Source organism: Podarcis cretensis, assembly GCF_951804945.1.
Source record: "Podarcis cretensis genome assembly, chromosome: 11".
In the NCBI taxonomy this organism is placed as follows: Eukaryota; Metazoa; Chordata; class Lepidosauria; order Squamata; family Lacertidae; genus Podarcis; species Podarcis cretensis.
The window spans coordinates 36829551-36848548 of NC_137180.1; the positions used below are offsets into that span (position 1 = coordinate 36829551).

At 42.4% G+C, this 18998-nt stretch overlaps 1 protein-coding gene across 1 annotated transcript in view; it reads left to right on the plus strand.

The window, feature by feature from the left end:
• Nucleotides 1-18998, plus strand: part of SV2C (synaptic vesicle glycoprotein 2C) — an 87411-nt gene that overhangs the window by 25560 nt on the left and 42853 nt on the right. Inside the window, exons 2-3 of the mRNA XM_079995485.1 lie at nt 4994-5686; nt 14350-14530. Coding sequence (XP_079851611.1) covers nt 5104-5686; nt 14350-14530 — 764 coding nt within the window. The 5' untranslated portion in view covers nt 4994-5103. The remainder of the gene's footprint in view (nt 1-4993; nt 5687-14349; nt 14531-18998) is intronic.

An 18998-nucleotide genomic window follows, 5' to 3' on the forward strand; every position in this document is an offset into this window, starting at 1 on the left:
ATCCTGTTTCGCTGGCTCAATATTCAATAGTTTGATAATGGTTCTTTATCTCAGTCCAGCCAGTGTGGTGTAGTGGTTAAGAGCGGTAGACTCATAATCAGGTGAACCAGGTTCGCATCTCCGTTCCTTCACATGCAGCTGCTGGGTGACCTTGGGCTAGTCACACTTCTTTGAAGTCTCTCAGCCCCACTCACCTGACAGAGTGTTTGTTGTGGGGGAGGAAGGGAAAGGAGAATGTTAGCCACTTCGGGCTCGATTCCTTCGGGTAGTGATAAAGCGAGATATCAAGGTCCAGTCGTGGCCGACTCTGGGGTTGCGGCGCTCATCTCGCTTTATTGGCCAAGGGAGTCGGCATACAGCTTACGGGTCATGTGGCCAGCATGACTAAGCCGCTTCTGGCGAACCAGAGGAGCACACGGAAACGCCATTTACCTTCCCGCCTGAGCGGTACCTATTTGTCTACTTGCATTTTGATGTGCTTTCGAACTGCTAGGTTGGTAGGAGCAGGGACCGAGCAATGGGAGCTCACCCCGTCATGGGGATTCAAACCGCCGACCTTCTGATCGGCAAGTCCTAGGCTCTGTGGTTTAACCCACAGCGCCACCCGCGTCCCTTTCAATGCAATAGTCCTTTGTAAATTAATTTAAGCAGTTCTTTATCTTTGATTCAATAACTTTATTTATTCATTTATTCTTCAGACCCACTAATCATCCGGTTCTCATTCATACTTCAGACATTCATATCCATTCATACCAGCAGACATACTAAATATAACATCAATTATAAAATGAGATCATCTTTACATCGGGTTCTCAGACTGTTCCTGTGACTTAAAAACATCTTAGTAAATCACATATATTCTGTAAGAGATTCAGCATATAGTAAAGGTAAAGGTACCCCTGCCCATACGGGCCAGTCTTGACAGACTCTGGGGTTGTGCGCCCATCTCACTCAAGAGGCCAGGGGCCAGCGCTGTCCGGAGACACTTCCGGGTCACGTGGCCAGCGTGACATCGCTGCTCTGGTGAGCCAGAGCCGCACACGGAAACGCCGTTTACCTTCCCGCTGGTAAGCGGTCCCTATTTATCTACTTGCTTTCGAACTGCTAGGTTGGCAGGCGCTGGGACCGAGCAGCGGGAGCGTACCCCGCCGCAGGGATTCGAACCGCCGACCTTTCGATCGGCAAGTCCTAGGCGCTGAGGCTTTAACCCACAGCGCCACCTGCGTCCCACCTGAACATTAATGTTGTATTAATATTGTATCATTTGTTACATATAAGTGCCATCCTTATGAGGATTCCTTCCTAGCCATCCTTCTTATCAGAATATAAGATAAAGCGTCAAAGGATCTGTTTTGTAACTGAAGGAACACACAATTAACATAGAGTGTGCATACTGTTGCTTGATACCTTGGGGAACTCAAAACCAACTATATTGAAAGCACACCCTTAATACTAACATAACACCTTTATTCATACACAATTTATGAAAAACACCTTTTCATCCTAAGAACTGTATACTAGGGCAGTGCAATATACGGTTTTCAATATCAGTATTCAATATTATACTTTTAGTGGAGGCAGTTCACATATCTGGCCAAGTCATACTAAATTATCAGGTGTGGTACAAGCAGGCAAGACTAACCTATAACTTTGCATCCATGAGTACTGAGGCACTTTGGGCCTAAAGATGACCCTTCCCCTCTGGGAAACATTAAGTATTCACCACCTGAATTTTGCAAAGATTATCCAAACAAAATGTATTAAGAAATAAGTTCAAGTTCTTGGTAAACCAAAGCTGCAATGTGGAGTCTGGGAGTTATGCGTTAAGCACTGATTGAAAATGAAGCAGCGTGACAAGTTTTGCAGGCACAAGCAAGATTGAAAGAGGGATCATGTGGAATGCCCTGATAGAATCATGAGCACAGATAATTATGAATATGCAATAAAAAAGGATGTCTGGAAGGGCCCTGAGTTGAGGTCTGTCTATCTCTACTGCATTGCTCCTTCCTCAAAGAGTCCTAGAAATTAAGGCAGCCTGCACATGACAGCTCATTTTTGAGGCACTGTAGAGTAGATTACAGGCTGTTGCCACTCACAGACCCAGAAAAACAGGTCCAAAAAGGGTGTGGGGTGGAGGACAGGAAACTGCCTCTGTTGCTTCTCTGTTGAGCACTATTTCCCCCTCCCCAAACATCTACTTTCCCCAGGACCTGGCTGCCCATAAGGTGGGCTGAGGCAGCTGCCTTTGGCAACAGAAATCCAAGAGGCAGCACCCCCATGGGTGCAGAGAAGCAGCAACAGCAGCAGTGGTGGCTTCTTGCGAGATGTTGCTGAGAACTTGAGAAATTTCTCACAGTGCATGAGATTTCGTGAGAAGTAGCTGGAATCCGTTGCTGCTGCTTTGCAGGCACTGCCATGCAACCCAACTAAAGGAAGCTTCGGTAGGGTGAAAGGCACTTTCCCATTTTGCCTCAGGTGTGGGAAATGAGGTGCACTGTCCCTGCCAGTTCCTGAAAAATTTCAGCCCTCCCTCCCCCCAACAACAGAGAAGAACGGGAAGAAAGAACTGCTTGTAATGAAACGCTGAAGGATCACAAAGTGATTTAGCTTTGTGAGGGAATATGAGGCAAAATTAATAATCAGTATTGTATGTAGGCTTTGGATAGAATCAGTTCTCTTGTTCCCTATCCTGACAGCATTTTCTTGTCAGGCTAAGCTTTCAGTTACGAATTACACAAAATCACATTACCTTTACATGATGTATTGCACAACGCAAACTCTGCATGCTGAGGTCACCTTCTTTACAGTGTCGTTTTCATGAGATGTTTTGGGAAATGTCAGGCAGATTTTAAATCAAAGATGTTTCACTCATGAGCTGCTCTCAGAACATAATACACTATCACTTAATCATTGGAAAATTCTAAATCATTGTGATAAGAGTGTTTGGGAGGAAGATCTCAGTGCCTGTAAAGATGTGTGGCTTTCTTTCTAATTGGATTGCCTTCACTATGTGTTGGCCTTCAAGTGTCATTAATTTCTTATACAGTCGTACCTCAGAAGCCGAACGGAATCCATTCTGGAAGTCTATTTGACTGCCAAAATGTTCGGAAACCAAGGCGAGGCTTACGAAGCTCCTGCAGCCAATCAGAAGCTGTGTCAGATGTTCGGGTTCCAAATAACGTTTGCAAACCGGAACACTCACTTCTGGGTTTGTGGCATTCAGGAGTCAAAACATTTGACTCACAATGCATTTGGGATCCAAGGTACGACTGTAGATGAAACACTTAAGAACACAAGATGGAATCCTTAGACAGTGTGAAGACTTCACAGCAGGTGTGGGGTAGTTTTTTCAACCTGAGTGCTGCATTCCCTTGTGGATAACTGCTTGGGAGCCATAGGCCAACAGTGTGCATAGCCAAGACAAAATGGAGTGTGAACACTTTCCTGCATATCCTGCCACACTCACAAATACTGCATACAAACATGCATAAAATTCGGCTTGAAAAAAGCATTTCAACTTTTTTCTAGCAGCCAGAATAGGAGTGATCTTCTGGCAGATTGTTCCTGAGAGGCGGAGGGAAGGGTTCACCTGGCCATCCCCAAATGGACTCTTTGGGAAGAGTGGCCCATCTCTCTGCAACAGTTATGCTTTAAACCCTCCCTTTCCCAGCTGCATACCCCCTTCTGTTAATTCCCTTCTGCTGTTTGAAACAGGACTTTGATAGGAGCGAATAAATGCTTTTTTGCAAGCCTGATTGTAGCAGGGGAGGCGTAAGCAGGAGAGCCCCAGGGAATGAATCCGACATGCAAGCTTGCAGTTCCCCACTTTTCCTTCACAGAGCAAAAACCAAATCCCCACAGTGTGCCATGTTATTTGAGGTGGATGAACAGTTTTATGCAACAATATTGCCTTAAATGAATGCACAGAAGGGCATTCGGTGATTGCAATCTTCTTGTACCCTAAAATCAAGGATCTGAAAGCTTGAAAAGACACAAGAGGTGCACAATTTTGTATCTACAAGTGCTCTACATGTTTGGATGAACACTCGGTCAAGAGAAATAGAGTCAGCATGTATGCTTTTGCTATCCTTCTGATGTATTCATTGAACATGTGATTATGTTTACATTCCTAAATACACTTTGGAAAATGGACTACTCCCCCAATACTTGGGAAATAGAAGCCCTGGGAAACAGTAAAGGGGAAACTACATTTTCCAGCACCGCTGGTGGCTACCTTGCAGTCATAGCTACATGCTGGGTAGGTGGAAGGAAAGAGAGATCAGGGAGCTGTGGTGGGGGGGGGGAGGTAGAGCTTTTTCCCTCTCAAGAGAGTGGGAGGGTATTTGAAATAAGACAGGAAGGGAAGGAAGAAGAAGCTGACTTCTCCCATTTGGACTGAAATCCAAGCCTAAAAATGAGATGTGGCTGTAATCCTCACCTTGTATTTTGAGGTAAACATTACCAGTTGCTCTTATTAGGTCTTCCAAATGACGAATTTCAAAATTCAGCAGCGCTCATCATTATAAACAGCAGGACTGAGGAACAGCAAATAGTACTATATATCAAGCTACTATTTTCTTTTTGGAAATGCTTCAGTTACCTTTCATAATACATATTTGTATCTGTAATATGTTCGTGACACACAAACCCATGTGTTTTAAGCTGTATGTTGGAAAGTGACGCTACTGCATGTAAATGAGAGAAGCCAGCAAAAATGCCTGAACGTTTTTTGCTTTCCCCTTTTGGGTTCCTTCCTTGTGTCATCAGGAGCTATTTACTCTGCAGGAGCCTTTCTGCAGTGCACCAGTTCTCTGCTTTTGGTGCACTCTTGGTTAGCAATAGTGTGGGTTAATCCATGGGGAACTGGTGGGCAGATAGTCTTGCCTCTTGAGCAATGGTGACTGTAGATCCTGTGTTCTTTTTTAGTTTTGTGATTCTATGCAGAACAAACAAAACTTAAAATATTTTCTTGTGTTTATTTTTCTTCTCCTAGATCTTGTTTTGGAACCGAATGTGTCTTGGGAGTCTCTTGCTGCTGCTCTCCAGCTCACAATAGTTCCCTTGCACACGGAATCAGTTCAGTCACACATTGATTAACACAAGATGGATGGAGCTTACAAGATGGAAGATAATACTTCATTAGTGAGAGGGGCTCAGGACATTGCCAAGGTAGTCAAGAAACAGACAGGGAGGAAAGGGAATGCAGTTGTAGAGAAGGCTCAAGACGAATATACGGAAAGATCTTACAATAGATTCCAAGGCAGAGAAGATGATGAATACTATAGCCAAGAAGGAAATTACGGTGGGGAGGCGAATGAAGATGAAGGATCAAGTGACGCGACTGAAGGGCATGATGAAGATGATGAGATTTATGAGGGGGAATATCAGGGAATCCCAAATGCGACCCAGAACAAGGATGGGATCGGAGCCTTAGGTCAGCCTGTACGAGACGACTACAAAGATCGTCTTGAACTGGAAACGGAGAGAAAAGCTGATGAAGAAGAATTGGCACAGCAGTATGAGCTCATCATTCAGGAATGTGGGCATGGACGTTTTCAGTGGGCCCTCTTCTTTGTTCTTGGGATGGCGCTGATGGCTGACGGGGTGGAAGTTTTTGTGGTTGGATTTGTATTGCCCAGTGCTGAGACAGACATGTGTATCCCTAATTCTGGATCAGGATGGCTTGGTGAGTATTATTTACATCCTTGTTAGGCTTGTGTCATAAATTAGACAGATATTGTCTAGTATGTATTTGACAGTGCTCCTTCTGATGAAAACAAATAACTATCTTTGCTTTGTTAGCTCTCTGTGTGAGGTATTTTAAGATACCACCGTGGCTCTCTTTTGTTTTGTTGTATGTGTAAAAAGAAAAGATTTTCCTCTGCCCTTAGTCATGACCAATAAAAATAAGTAGCTGTTCCTAAATCATAGGACAAAAAAACCGCAGGCTTATGAATCCAGAATAAATATAATGTGTTGATAACGTGCTGCATAGCTTAGAATCAAGAATACGTGTCAATACTGTGTAACAAAGAGATGGAAGAAAGAGCCTCATCATTAGGAGTGTTTGAATAGAACTGGGTGCAAGTGGCCTCTCAAAATTATCTATTGTAGTTGTAGGCAAAAAAATTGGTGGTGGACCTGGGGGAGGAGAAATTTTTGAACACTATCTCTGGGAGTGGGGCTTTCCATTAGTAGTGGCAGTAGCTTGGCTTTGTCCCTCTCCCCCTTTGATACTACAAGTGGCAGCTGCAGCCAAGTGTGTTGGCAGCCTGGCTGCCATTTTGCATCCTCCTGGCCCTAGTGTCATTCTTGAAAAATAATGGTGGCAATAACAAAAAATATTATTGGAGAATATCATTTGCTTTTTTTCAAGGGGTGGGGTGTGTGAAAAAGAAAAAGGAAATCCCAGAAATTTTCTCAGAAAAATCTGTTTTGAGAAATCTCAGCTCGGTTTGTTTCCATGGGACTTGTGCAGGAATAGTTCAGAGATGTGTTACAAAAGTACTTGAAATGGTGTGTTACAAAAGTACTTGAAATGGTGTGTAATTACAAAATGACTGTACATGGTGGGGGGTGGGATTCACTAGTGAGTGAGTGTTTCTAATTCTATGCAGAAGAGCCAATCCCTAGAACTGTAGAGTTGGAAGGGACCACAAGGCTTATCTAGGGCAACTGCCTGCAATGCAGGAATCTTTTTGCCCAATGTGGGACTCAGACCCACGACCCTGAAATTATACTCTACCAACTGAGCTATCCCTTAGTTGACTCTTATTCAAGGTCAAACGGAGCACGGTTCTGTAAAATAATAATAGTCCAAAACATAATTGGCAAGCTGCTGTCCATAGCTGGTTATCACCCAATTTCATATAGCAGAGAGCATTTGAGTAAGCGCTTTGCTACCAAATATCCTTAGGGCAGGTTCAGCGTTGCATTGAGCCATTCTGTCCAGAAGTTGGGCTGGAGAAACGGAACACATGTTTCTGCTTCTCAGTGAATAAAGCAAAACCATAGCTACTAAGGCTGGAGATGGTTTTTCTTGAGAGATGCTTTGTTTTTCATAGTGAGTTTGGCCCCACTGCTAACATTTGTAAAACATGTCTTTAAATCAAGGGTGGGAAACCTGTGGCCCTCAAAATATTGTTGGACTCCAGCTCCCATCAGCCTTAGTAAGCATGGCCAGTGCTCAGGGATAATGGGAGAAGTAGTCCCCCCCCACACACAAACCCCTGCTTTTGCTTTTCTGAAAAAAGGATAGTCTGTCTCTTTCTCACCAGAGTATAACATTTTCATTGGATGTGGCTATATTCCCATTTAGCTGTTTTTATGGAATTATTCTCCTTTTCTCTGGTATTTGATTATACTAATTTTATATTGCAGTTTTTAGACAATGTTATGCCTTTTTCATGAGCAGCTTGGACATTTCCCTTGGGGAGACAAGTGCAGTGCTTTTTTTCTTAAAAAACATATAGGGGTACTCTCATTTTCCTACTCATATTGAAATACTGCCCCTCAATGAGGTCAAACTTAGATTCACAAAATGTTTAGGGGTATGTGTACTCTGCATCCCTCCAGAAAAAAGCACTGGACAAGTGGATTATAAGTAAATACAAATCTGTGTAGTAAGGTGTTACCAGGGGAAACACCCCAACTCTGCAATTGAGTAAGAGTGAACTACTTGCTTTCCCACTCCAGTGATATGTAACTTGCTCAAAATTTCATTTGCTCTATGCCAGTATCAAACTTCCATCTTCGAGTACCACTTTAATTATAATACCATTAACCAATGGTCATGTTTAATAGAAATGCAAATATGTTGAAAATAGAAAAAAGCCTTGTTGACTTCACACACTTAACTAGGTCTCTGTCTTCATTTTTGTGTATGTGGGCACCTCAGCAGTCTGGGTTTCTTTGGCTGAAAATACATCACAGTTTAAATTATTAGGTGTCACATCTACTTTTGAAACAAAGCTGAAGATCTTTAACACATCATTGAGCTCTCCACAGGCATCATGTTTCGATAATCTTGCACAATAGATAAATCATGGTTTACAAGACCTCATCTATCAAGATGCTGAACTTGTTTATTTGATTTTCGCAGCTCCTGGGAATTCCAAATTCTGAGGCTCAAAGCCCCTTTTGGAAGAAAATGTGTCACACATATAAAAACATTTATTAATAAAATATGCTAGAGGGCAAATGTTCATACTATCTATAATCTTACGGGACACCTAGTTGCCTCCCACCAAAGAGATATTTCAGGTCCCTGCCCACTTTGCTTCAGCTTCTAGTTGCTTCTAGACTAGGGGTAGCCAATATGGACCCCTCCAGAAATTGTTGGACTCCAATTCCCATCACCCCTAAGCGTAGGCCATGCTTGCTGTGGCTGATGGGAATTGGAGTCCAACAACATCTATAGCAATTGTTAACATGTATTCCATTCCTTTTGTCATATTAATTCACTCTCATGCTATATGCATATTACCGTTTGCTCCAGTGCACTCCCACAGCTTTCTTTTTGAAGCTGAGTTGCCCACAATCTACCTGTGTCTTGCATTTTTTCAAGAAATACTCCTTTGATGTGTTTCTCCTCAAATGAGCTTCCATCTAATTTGAAAATGCAAGCTGTGAATAAACTGAGGTGTGTACATTTCAGGCAGCCTTTGTGCATGTGCAGATAACAACTTTCAGTTCAGGGGTTGCAGGTACAGAAAAACAAATCAGGTAATGTGCATTAGGGCTGGAAGATATCTGATTTTCAACATCACGATATATCACCAGCTAAATATCACAATATCTTGATATATCACGATATATGCATATATCTATGTTGGCAGCAGAGGTCCCACCATACTGCCCCACAGCGGTGGAGAGTGCACTGGGCTTCCCCGCAGCAGAGAGCCTTGCCACACCTCTGCAGTGTCAGAGGGTCCTGCCATACCTTCCCACAATGGCGGAGGGTGCGCTACACTTCCTCACAGCAGCCGAGGGCCTTAACGAGGCTTCCTGCGGCAGAGGAGGGCCTTAAATGGTAAAGAAGTAGTAGATTTAATAAAAATATTAAATAAACTTCCATATATTATATTTAATATATTTCCAACCAATTTAAGAGTAGTTTAAGTGATTTACTAGTCAAGTTGCATCTGCTTCCCCACTCAGAGGTCTAAGTACAACCTGTGCATGCATAAGTCCCACTGAGTTCAACTAAACTTCTACTTTCCTGGGAATAAACCTCATTGAATTCAGTAGGGCGTGCTTGTGAGCAGACACTCATTTGCTTGCACTGCTTACTGAAAAACACCCTCCCCATCATTCTCACAACCTCCCATTTCAGCATTAGGCAGCCAGCTAAATCTTCTCCCCTCCATTCCTCCCCCCCAGAAGGGACCCCCCAAAAGCCCTCATTCCACTTTCCAGTTCTTTGTTTACTTTGCCTCTTTGATTGTCTAGCTGTGGGGGGTCCCTCCTGGATTATTACAGTAGCAGGTTCTGCATACTTAGCTGAGCTCTAAGTGGAAAGATACCCAGTGAAGATGCTGGTTTGCGTGAGGGCTTATGAGTTAGGAGGGAGAGAGCAAACAGAGCTGGAGACACTGTGCCTGCAAATTATCTGTAAAGTACCTGTTCAGCTGAGCTACCCCTGGAAGCTGTTATGTGTCCACCTTTTGTTCACAAGTATATTGCCTTGTTGAACTACTTATCACAATGTTATTTCAATACTGGTACGCAAGGGTATAGCGGTTTATTGCACAGTCCTAATGTGCGTCTGGTGAAGAGACCCCAGCCCTCTCTCTGATGTCTACAGCAGCTTGCAAATATGACTTCAAACACAGCTTAGGGAAACAACATTGCCACATTTTAAGCCATCAATGTGTATATATTCCTATTTCAAAATGGAGAGACTGAAATGTTTGAGGCTTCAACCCTCTTTTTCATGGGGAATTGAAAGGCTCACTGAGGACTGGATGATATTTTTAGCATTGGAAGTTGCCTTATACTAGGTCAATCTGTTTATCCATCTAACTCATCTGCTCTGACAGGCTGTGGTATTCTAAGATCCCAGGTCAGGGTCTTTCCCATGCCTTCTACCTGGTAAGAGTGGCAGTAACTTGAATACAGGATCTCTAGCATCTGTTCTTACCACTGAGCTATGGATCTTCCATTTCTCACTGCTCCACAATATAAATAGGCAGTGCTTCAAAATGCCATGCTTGAAATCTTCAGGTAGGCACTTTTTGGTCTAGAACAGATACTTTAAAGTGAAGGGAATTGATTAAAAAAAAAAGAAAGTTCTGTCAAGGGATGAGGTTGTTTTTTTCCAGAAAAGGATGACATGTAAGACAGCAATGTGGCATTATATTCATCTAGATGAGCTACCTCAATACATACATGCTAAGAAACATACTGGGATTCAACTAACGTATCCCAGTAGCACAACGGGACTCCCCTGCCTCTGCCTACACCTTCCCAAAATTGGGGTGGGGTCAGGGGAAATCCCAAAGCAGCAGGGGCAGAGAGGTGAATAATTCCATCTGGCAAGCTGAAAAGCTTGCACTGGCAGGATGATTGCCACAGTGCTACATTTAATTTCTCCTGCTTTATGTGCTCTGCCCTGAAATGTGAATGATCCCCAGTGCATTGTGCGTCTTTGGATTATACTGCTTGCTTGTCTTACTGAGGCCAAGGATTACGACCTCAGTTCCAGTGAATATTTTTTTATTTTCCCTAGAGGAGCGCATTTTGATAGCTAAGGAAGTCCCATGTTTGCTTGTGCTGGCATGATTTCTTTTCTTTGATGAAATTGAATGTGTCAGCGTTTACTAGACCCAACTTCTGTTGGCATAAGAGAACACAAAGATCTCTTCCCCCACCCCTGCAAAATCAGGCAACATTTTTAAAAGCTCATTTTTTTGCATCAGAGACAGCCAAGTTGGCTGCCTGTGCAAAGATGCTTCTTTATCTCACACAGCTAGTCACCTAATAAAAGTTTTCTATTACTTTTGACACATTTAATGCACTGAATATCATGCTATTGCCAACTTTGGCAGTGCACACACCTATCCCCCCCCCCCAATCTTGGGGACTGTAGTTTATGCCTCACAGAGCTACAACTCCCAGCACCATTAACAAACTACATTTCACAGGATTTTTTTGCAGTGGGGGGAGCTTTTAATTAATGGTGTGTATGCTGCCTTTGTTTGGATTCAAGCCACTATTAAAGGTAAAGGTAAAGGTACCCCTGCCCGTACGGGCCAGTCTTGACAGACTCTGGGGTTGTGCGCCCATCTCACTTAAGAGGCCAGGGGCCAGCGCTGTCCGGAGACACTTCCGGGTCACGTGGCCAGCGTGACATCGCTGCTCTGGCGAGCCAGAGCCGCACACGGAAACGCCGTTTACCTTCCCGCTGGTAAGCGGTCCCTATTTATCTACTTGCACCCGGAGGTGCTTTCGAACTGCTAGGTTGGCAGGCGCTGGGACCGAGCAGCGGGAGCGCACCCCGCCGCAGGGATTCGAACCGCCGACCTTTCGATCGGCAAGTCCTAGGCGCTGAGGCTTTAACCCACAGCGCCACCTGCGTCCCTTTTACTTTTCCACAACTCACAGGTGGGAAAACATTGTAGGAAGAGACAATTGTCAGCAGAAAGTTGTCGTCATGCCAACCCCTGAACATGCTGGTCCTTCATCCAGAATTTTCCCTGTTTGCCAAACAGGGGCTTCTGATATGATGTAGAGACATGACTGTAGAGTGATCCTATGGCCAATTACCGGTTGTAGGGTTTTTGTTTGTGAGAAGAATTAATCCCAGAACATTGCATGGGAAACACATTGTGTTGTTCAGTCACATGTACCATTCATAATCATTCTGAGCTTGGAGTATTGCCATAAAAAGTGCATTTCAAATTGCAGAGTCACACCAATTTGTTACCATGACAGGGTCGATTGAGAACTACGTGAATGCTGTTGCTGCATTTCGCATCAAAAGTCTGAGAGGGAGAAAACGTATCAGAGGCACCTCAGTTTCAGAGAAAAGTGAAACCAGGCATTAGAGGCATTACAAAGACTTAACAAAGTAGGCTTTATCTCAGGCTTGTCAGTTAGGATTTTCGCTGTAATGCCAGAGGGAACTATCGGATAAGAGAAGATACCTTCAAAATAATACGTTCAGCGCTAGTACTAAAGCAATCCATCAGTGACTTCATATCATTACCTAGGATTAACTAGGTTTTCGATAACCCTGTTCTGTAGTTGCTGCATCATAGTATCTCATTTTTATAGCAGTAGGGGGCGGTGGTTTTTCTTTTACGCTCAGGGTGAGAATAGAGACAGAAATACTATTTTTACTGTTCTGCAGTTGTCTTAATTGTAAAAAGTTGGACATAAATCAATATTTGTGTCCATCCAATTAAATGTTATAGTCTCTTAACTACCTGTTAATTTGGCTACTTGAGCAGCAGGGAAGAGACTGAAGTGTGGCATTGTGTGTGTTTAAATCAATAAACTGTTCATTCAGATATGGCTTTATCTGTGCCAAACTTATTCACAGTGTGGGATTAGAATAGCTCTCTCCCACCTCATATTAAGGCCACTTTGGATTCAGATTTGTAAGTCACTTTGGAGTGGAACACAATGCATAGAAGTGATCAGGGCAACACCTTATTAATAATTAGATATTTTGATCTTGTATGCATTGTGTTCTGTGTGCCATCATTTCATTTTCCAAATATCAGGCAGTCTGGAGCTGGTGGATAACTTGCAAGGCAGGTAAAAATTATTTTAAAATGCCATAAAGATTATGTGCACACACATGTATGAGCATGCATATTTATTACATAAACACATATGCATGTGTGTGTGTGTATAGTTGTGTATATACTTAGTGACCTCCTGAGCCTTTATATCCCAATTCAGTCTCTGAGATTATGTGGACGAGCGCTGTCGGTTCCCATTCTTCTGTGTTTCAGAAGCCCAGCTAGCTTCAACTAGAAGCCAGCCATGTACTTTTACCAGTTCCATGCTGTGCAATAGTTTTGCTACTATATGTTTCAGATGCCTCTTGAAGATCTTTTTATGCCAGCAGCCTGTTCAATGTTTTATAGTACTCATCAATTTTCTTGTATACTACCCTGGTAATTTATATGGAGGGGCAGTCTATAAATAGTTTTATAAATAAACAAAATAAATTTATATATACACAAACATACTTTATATGGTTGGTTTGGCTGCATCCTTGGTCTTGTGGAACCCTCCTCTTTAAAGGCATGTTTATTGACATTAAAATATTCTTGAAGCACAAGTAATAAAGCTGCAGAGTCATTACTATAATGTGCACTGTTATCAGAGAAAACAGCTGTAAGCAAGCGTGATCTGTAGTGAGTTTTGTACACTGACCTATCAAGTTTCCCAGCATATAGAAACCTGATCCTCTCTTGTTCATTTCCTCCCTTTTGTTATTAAAGCAATTTAAATAATCCTAGTTTCTGAAACCATTTATAAAGGGTCACATTCTGAGAGCGCACACATGATTTGGAAAATAATCCTGTTGATAACAAAGTTTTCCTGCAACGTAGATGCATTAGTTAATTGCATGGTATTGATTTATCCACATAACTAATTTTAGCCCGCTGTTTATGGAAAAATTCTGGGTGGGAGATGCTATGTAGCAGGGGTAGGGAACTTCAGGCTCTGGGACCAAATATGGCCCCCCTGGCCACTCTGTCTGGCTCTTGGGACTTTCTTCAGCTCACATCCCTCACTGGCTCTGCTCCAGCTTAACACCCCCCCCAGCTTAATGTGCCCCTGAACTGTAATAATGTCTCTACCTTGCATGGATGTTGAAGGAAAGATGTGGTGTGGCCAGTGGTGGTGGCCAGTGTTGAACTAGGATCCGGGAGACCAGGGTTCACATCTCTGCTCAGCTATGAAGCTCACTGAGTGACAGTGAGCCAGGCACAGTCCCTCAGTCAACTTCACAAGGCTGTTTTGAGGCCAAAATGGGTAGGGGGAGGACCATTTACACCATATTGAGCTCCTTGCAAGAAAAGGTAGGATATAAACCTCTCAACCCCCAGATTTGCTTGCCTTTTCTTTTACTTTCTTGCAGCTATGTGGCTATAACTAAACAAGTACCAAATTTTCAGTAAGTACGAAACAAAGGATGCATATGAGAGGAGTGTTTTTTTTCCTTTGCAAATCTGTATTCAAATTACTCACCTACAATAAATGTACATAGTTGTTTTGCAAGTAAATAGTGCCATGTGTGGGAGCTGAGGAGGAACAGTGACTTAGGAGTTGATATTGAGAGCTATGCAATCCTTCCTAATGTAACATATTCTCTTTTGTGTGTTGCAGGTAGCATAGTATACCTTGGGATGATGGTGGGGGCATTCTTCTGGGGAGGCTTGGCAGACAAGGTGGGAAGGAGACAGTCTCTTCTCATATGTATGTCTGTCAATGGATTCTTTGCCTTCCTTTCATCATTTGTCCAGGGCTATGGCTTCTTCCTCTTCTGTCGTTTACTTTCTGGATTTGGGTAAGCTCTTCCTTTCTTCCTTTCATTTTCTAATTTAACTTTACCTTTCCCTGTTCTGGGGAAAAGCTTGTTCATTGTTGTTCCCATCCTGCTGTCAAGAGCCCAAGGTACTATTGAGGGTACAGTCGTACCCTGGTTCTCAAACACCTTGGTACTCACATGTTTTGGCTCCCAAACCCTGCAAACCTGGAAGTAAGTGATCTGGTTTGTGAACGTTTTTCAGAACCAAACATCTGACATGGCTTCTGCTTGACTGCAGGAAGCTCCCAGAACAGATTAAGTTCGAGAACCAAGGTACCGCTGTATTTTGGTTGGGCTTTATGTTTACTCAGACTTTCTCAATCTGCATTTGCTCTTGTGCTTCGCTGTCCAGACTCTAGCCTGTTGTGCTGTGAGGGTGCCCTGTATGGATAAAGTCCATGCAAAGAAGTGGTCAGTGGTTTTAAAAAAGTGAATATTGTTTTCCTTTGATCGATATTGGGGTACTTAAAGTGGCATGGCTTGGCTGAAAATTACACTTGCACATCTGTCACTGTAGGCCTGAAAGAAAAATGTCAAAACAATCCATTTAGAAATTCACACACTGCATAGCTTAGGATTTAACCACCTTGCATTATTATCAGTGGTGATAGATGCAGAGAGCTGAGTATACTTTTAATATTGTACACTAAATTTAACATATTTTATGACACAATATAAATAAATAAATCAGAAAAGTAGTAAGTTACAGTTCCCAAATAATATATATAATAAGGGAGACAGGTGCACTTCACCAGGGAGGGCATTCCACAAATGGGGAACCACCACTGAAAAGGCCCTGTCACAGATCATCATCAACTGAGTGTCCCTGGTGGCAGCACCACTAATGAAATCTCACTTGCTGAGTGTAAGATCCAAGATGGTTGATGTTGGGGAAGGTGCTCTTTTAAGGACTTGAGTCCCAAAATATTTAGAAGTTGCTGCTTTCTTTCCATCCAGTGTGATACCTCGATTTGTTCAACTGCTTAAAGATTTGTATGGAATACTGACACATCTGAAAATATTATAACATTGTAAAGTAATTTCTCAAGGGTGGTAACAGCGAGATTTAAGTAGCTGTTAAAATTGTAGCAGGGGAGGACATTTGATTTCAAACATTATAGTTTGCCTCTAGTAATGTACAAATAGAATAGACAGCTGTGCCTTGGAGCAGGATTTTGAATTAGGAAAAATATAATTTATGTGAAGAAAATATTCCACTATTATAAGTTTAGACTGCTTAGCAAATCAGTTTCAACTATTAATAAGATATACTTTTGTGTTAGATAAACAGGGGTGACTGGAATATGAAAAAGTATTGGAGAATGTCTTCTTAAATAAGGTAACAGAAACACCATACATTTAAGGCACCCTTATACCACTTTAACTTTCATGGCTTCCCCCAAAAGGTCCTGGGAACTGTAGTTTGCTAAGGGTGCTGACCTCTCAGACCTACAATTCCCAAATTCTCAATGTCTGTTAAAATTGTATAAAGGTGCTTTCAATGTCTGGTATTGATATGACTGAATAATGTTATCTGCAATTGCTGTTTTGGCTGCATATTGCTGATACCTGCAGGAAACGGAAAGGGGATAAATGATAAATCGTGTCCATATGCATTGGGTTTTCTGAATAACAAACCAAAGCTGAGCCAGGAAGGAAGGAAGGAAATGGAAAAGATAATTTTGGCACTAGGTTGGAGGGAACTGCTGAGAGGTAGTTTAGAGGTTATCAGATTTTGCAAAATGTGACCATCATTGTGTTCACTAATTTTTGGCAGAACTACTGTGGCACACAAAATCATAGGGGTTCTAGCAGGGATTGTCAAACACACTGATGGACAAATTTTCATGAAATGTTATGAATGAGAAGAACCATATTGGATCAGATCAAAGCATTAGTCCAGGGATGGGGAACCTGTAACCCCATCTGGGAAGATGTTATTGGATCAGTCCTGATTGTGGCCATACTAGCTGGGGCTCATGGGAGCTAGAGTCCAAAAGCCTCTTGGGACCCTAGTTCCCTTATCCAGTCCAACAATCTGTTACCACACTTGTCAGTCAAATGCCATCTGACAAGTTTACAAGTAAGGCACGAGAGCAGCTTTTCTCTCCCATTTGATTCTCCCCAATATCTTGTATGCAAAGATACATTGTTTATGAACATCAGGGTTCTATCTAATTATCATAGCTTGTCAGATGCTGATGTGGTTGCTCAAGAGCAAACAGGCAAGACTCCAACGTGTCTTTTCCAGGCTTTATTCTTAGTGCAAACTATTTACAGTGAAGAGCGTCATAAGTTCATGTCTGGCTGAATCACTAGCAGAATCTGGGAGTTGTCGGTCTTTCTACCTCCCCCAGCATAACAGTCGCGTGACCCCCAACCTTCTCCGCCCCTCCCTGTGCCGAAACCTACTGCGCAGAATGTGCGCTGGCAAAAGGGTACTTCCCTCCTCTCCTGTTTGCTCAGGCTCGGTGTTGAGGCTCTCCCTAGCATCCCCTGGTCCCTGCACCTCCTCTCCACTGGAGGTGGGGGTTTCCTCCTTGCCAGAGGAGGAACTGCTTCGCAAGATTTTCGGAGGTTCCCTATAACACAACTGCCCTCCCACCTCTCGTCTCTGACCTGATGGCAGTTCCCTGACATAGCTGATATAAGTTGCTTCCAAAGCCTTTTCATTATACTTACCTTCACTACAGTGAGTAGCAGGGATATGGGTTACAACTTAAAGAAGGGTATATGCCTATTTCGTAGTAGTGATTGTTTAAGATGCCTACCCCACAAAGAACATTGAGAAATGTCCCTTTTTGTCCCTTGTGGCAAATTCTGCTCTATGTTTACAAGCATACACACACCAGGATCCTTTCTTTTTCTGACCATTTTCTTTTCAGGAATCATTCTGTTTCTCTAATGTCAATTTGCAGAGTTTGGAAAGAATGGGGTGGTTTCTTTCTGGGAGGAACACACATTGCTTTGGTCTTTGATTATGCAATGTTTTTGCTTAAAACCACAGAGTGATGTAGTATGCGTATGTGTTTTGTATTTGTGAACTGCAGCAGAGTACAAAATCTTGCAAAAAGGGACATCCATGCATACTTTTCCAAGTGCATGAACCAATCTTGTATAAAATAATGCAGGAGTACTTTCTCAAACATTGGGTCAGCCAGGGTCTCAATAACACTGCAAAGGAACTTGTCCCTTTTGCACAATACAGGGACCCAACGTGTGTCCCAGAGAGCCAAGACACACTTTGAAGTATTCAGTAATCAGTACCAACTGTACCAAAAGGAATCATTGTGAAAAATAGAAATCCTTAGGTGGGGGTGTAAAAATTTGTCCATTCTCAGGGCGTCCATTCTCAAGTCCACCCCTGTCTACTGAAAGCTGCTTGCTTTAACATACTAATTGCCCCCAAAAGGTGCTGCAAATGCCTGCTTGGAGAGTTTGATTTTCAATAGGAAAACCATGGGAAAACTCCATTACCTAATACTATGCTACTCTACAGATGTTACTGGACTCCAACTCCCCTAAACCCTAGCAAACATTGCCATTTTTTATTATTTATTTATGAATTGCCTTCTACGTGTGTGTCAAGGCAATTTACAAATGTCAGCCACATCCACACCATACATTTAAAGCATGTAGCTTTCCCCCAAAGAATCCTGGGAACTGTAGTTTGTTAAGTGTGCTGAGATCTGTGGCTCAGTAAAGGGTAAAATACAGTTCCCATGCTTCTTTGGGGGAAGACATGTGCTCTGAATGTATGGTATGGATGTGACCAATTGAAAACCGCTAAAAACAACAATGTCAGTGATGTCCAGACATAGTAACCCAACACATTACATCAGATACCCCTGCATTATCATTTTTAAATGGCTCTGGAGTAATAATTTGATCAGCTGAATGGTACATGAAATATACTAAATATTAAAACAGAAAATAGCAAAAGCTCCTCAGATATACAGCGGTAAATGTTTAATGCAGCCCCAGTCCTGATTCTGTTGTCCCACATGTCTTTTTAAGCATTATGGCCACTGCTGACATCAGAAATCAGAAGCTTATGGTAATCAAAGGCTTAATTTTAGATGTGAAGAACAGCTTATGTAGCATGGGAGCTGCTTATCAGTTCTTGTATAGTGATGACAGAACTCAGAAGTAACACAGTAGTAATGAATAAAAGTGCTCAGGTGCCAACTGCACTGGACTTGCCCATTGAATTTAAAAAATAAACTGGAGGAAAATTCACCCAAACGATGTGAGAAACAGTACAATATATTATAACCTTTCAACATTTCTACAGTTTTGAATGATAGAGTCCATTAAGAGATAATGATTTAACAATTGAGATTGTGTTGCCTTCTGCATTTAAATTCAGCATAGGTCTAAGAATACCCTGATGCAACAGAGGACCATGCACGCTACCCATTAAAGATACAAATAAAGACAGTGCTTG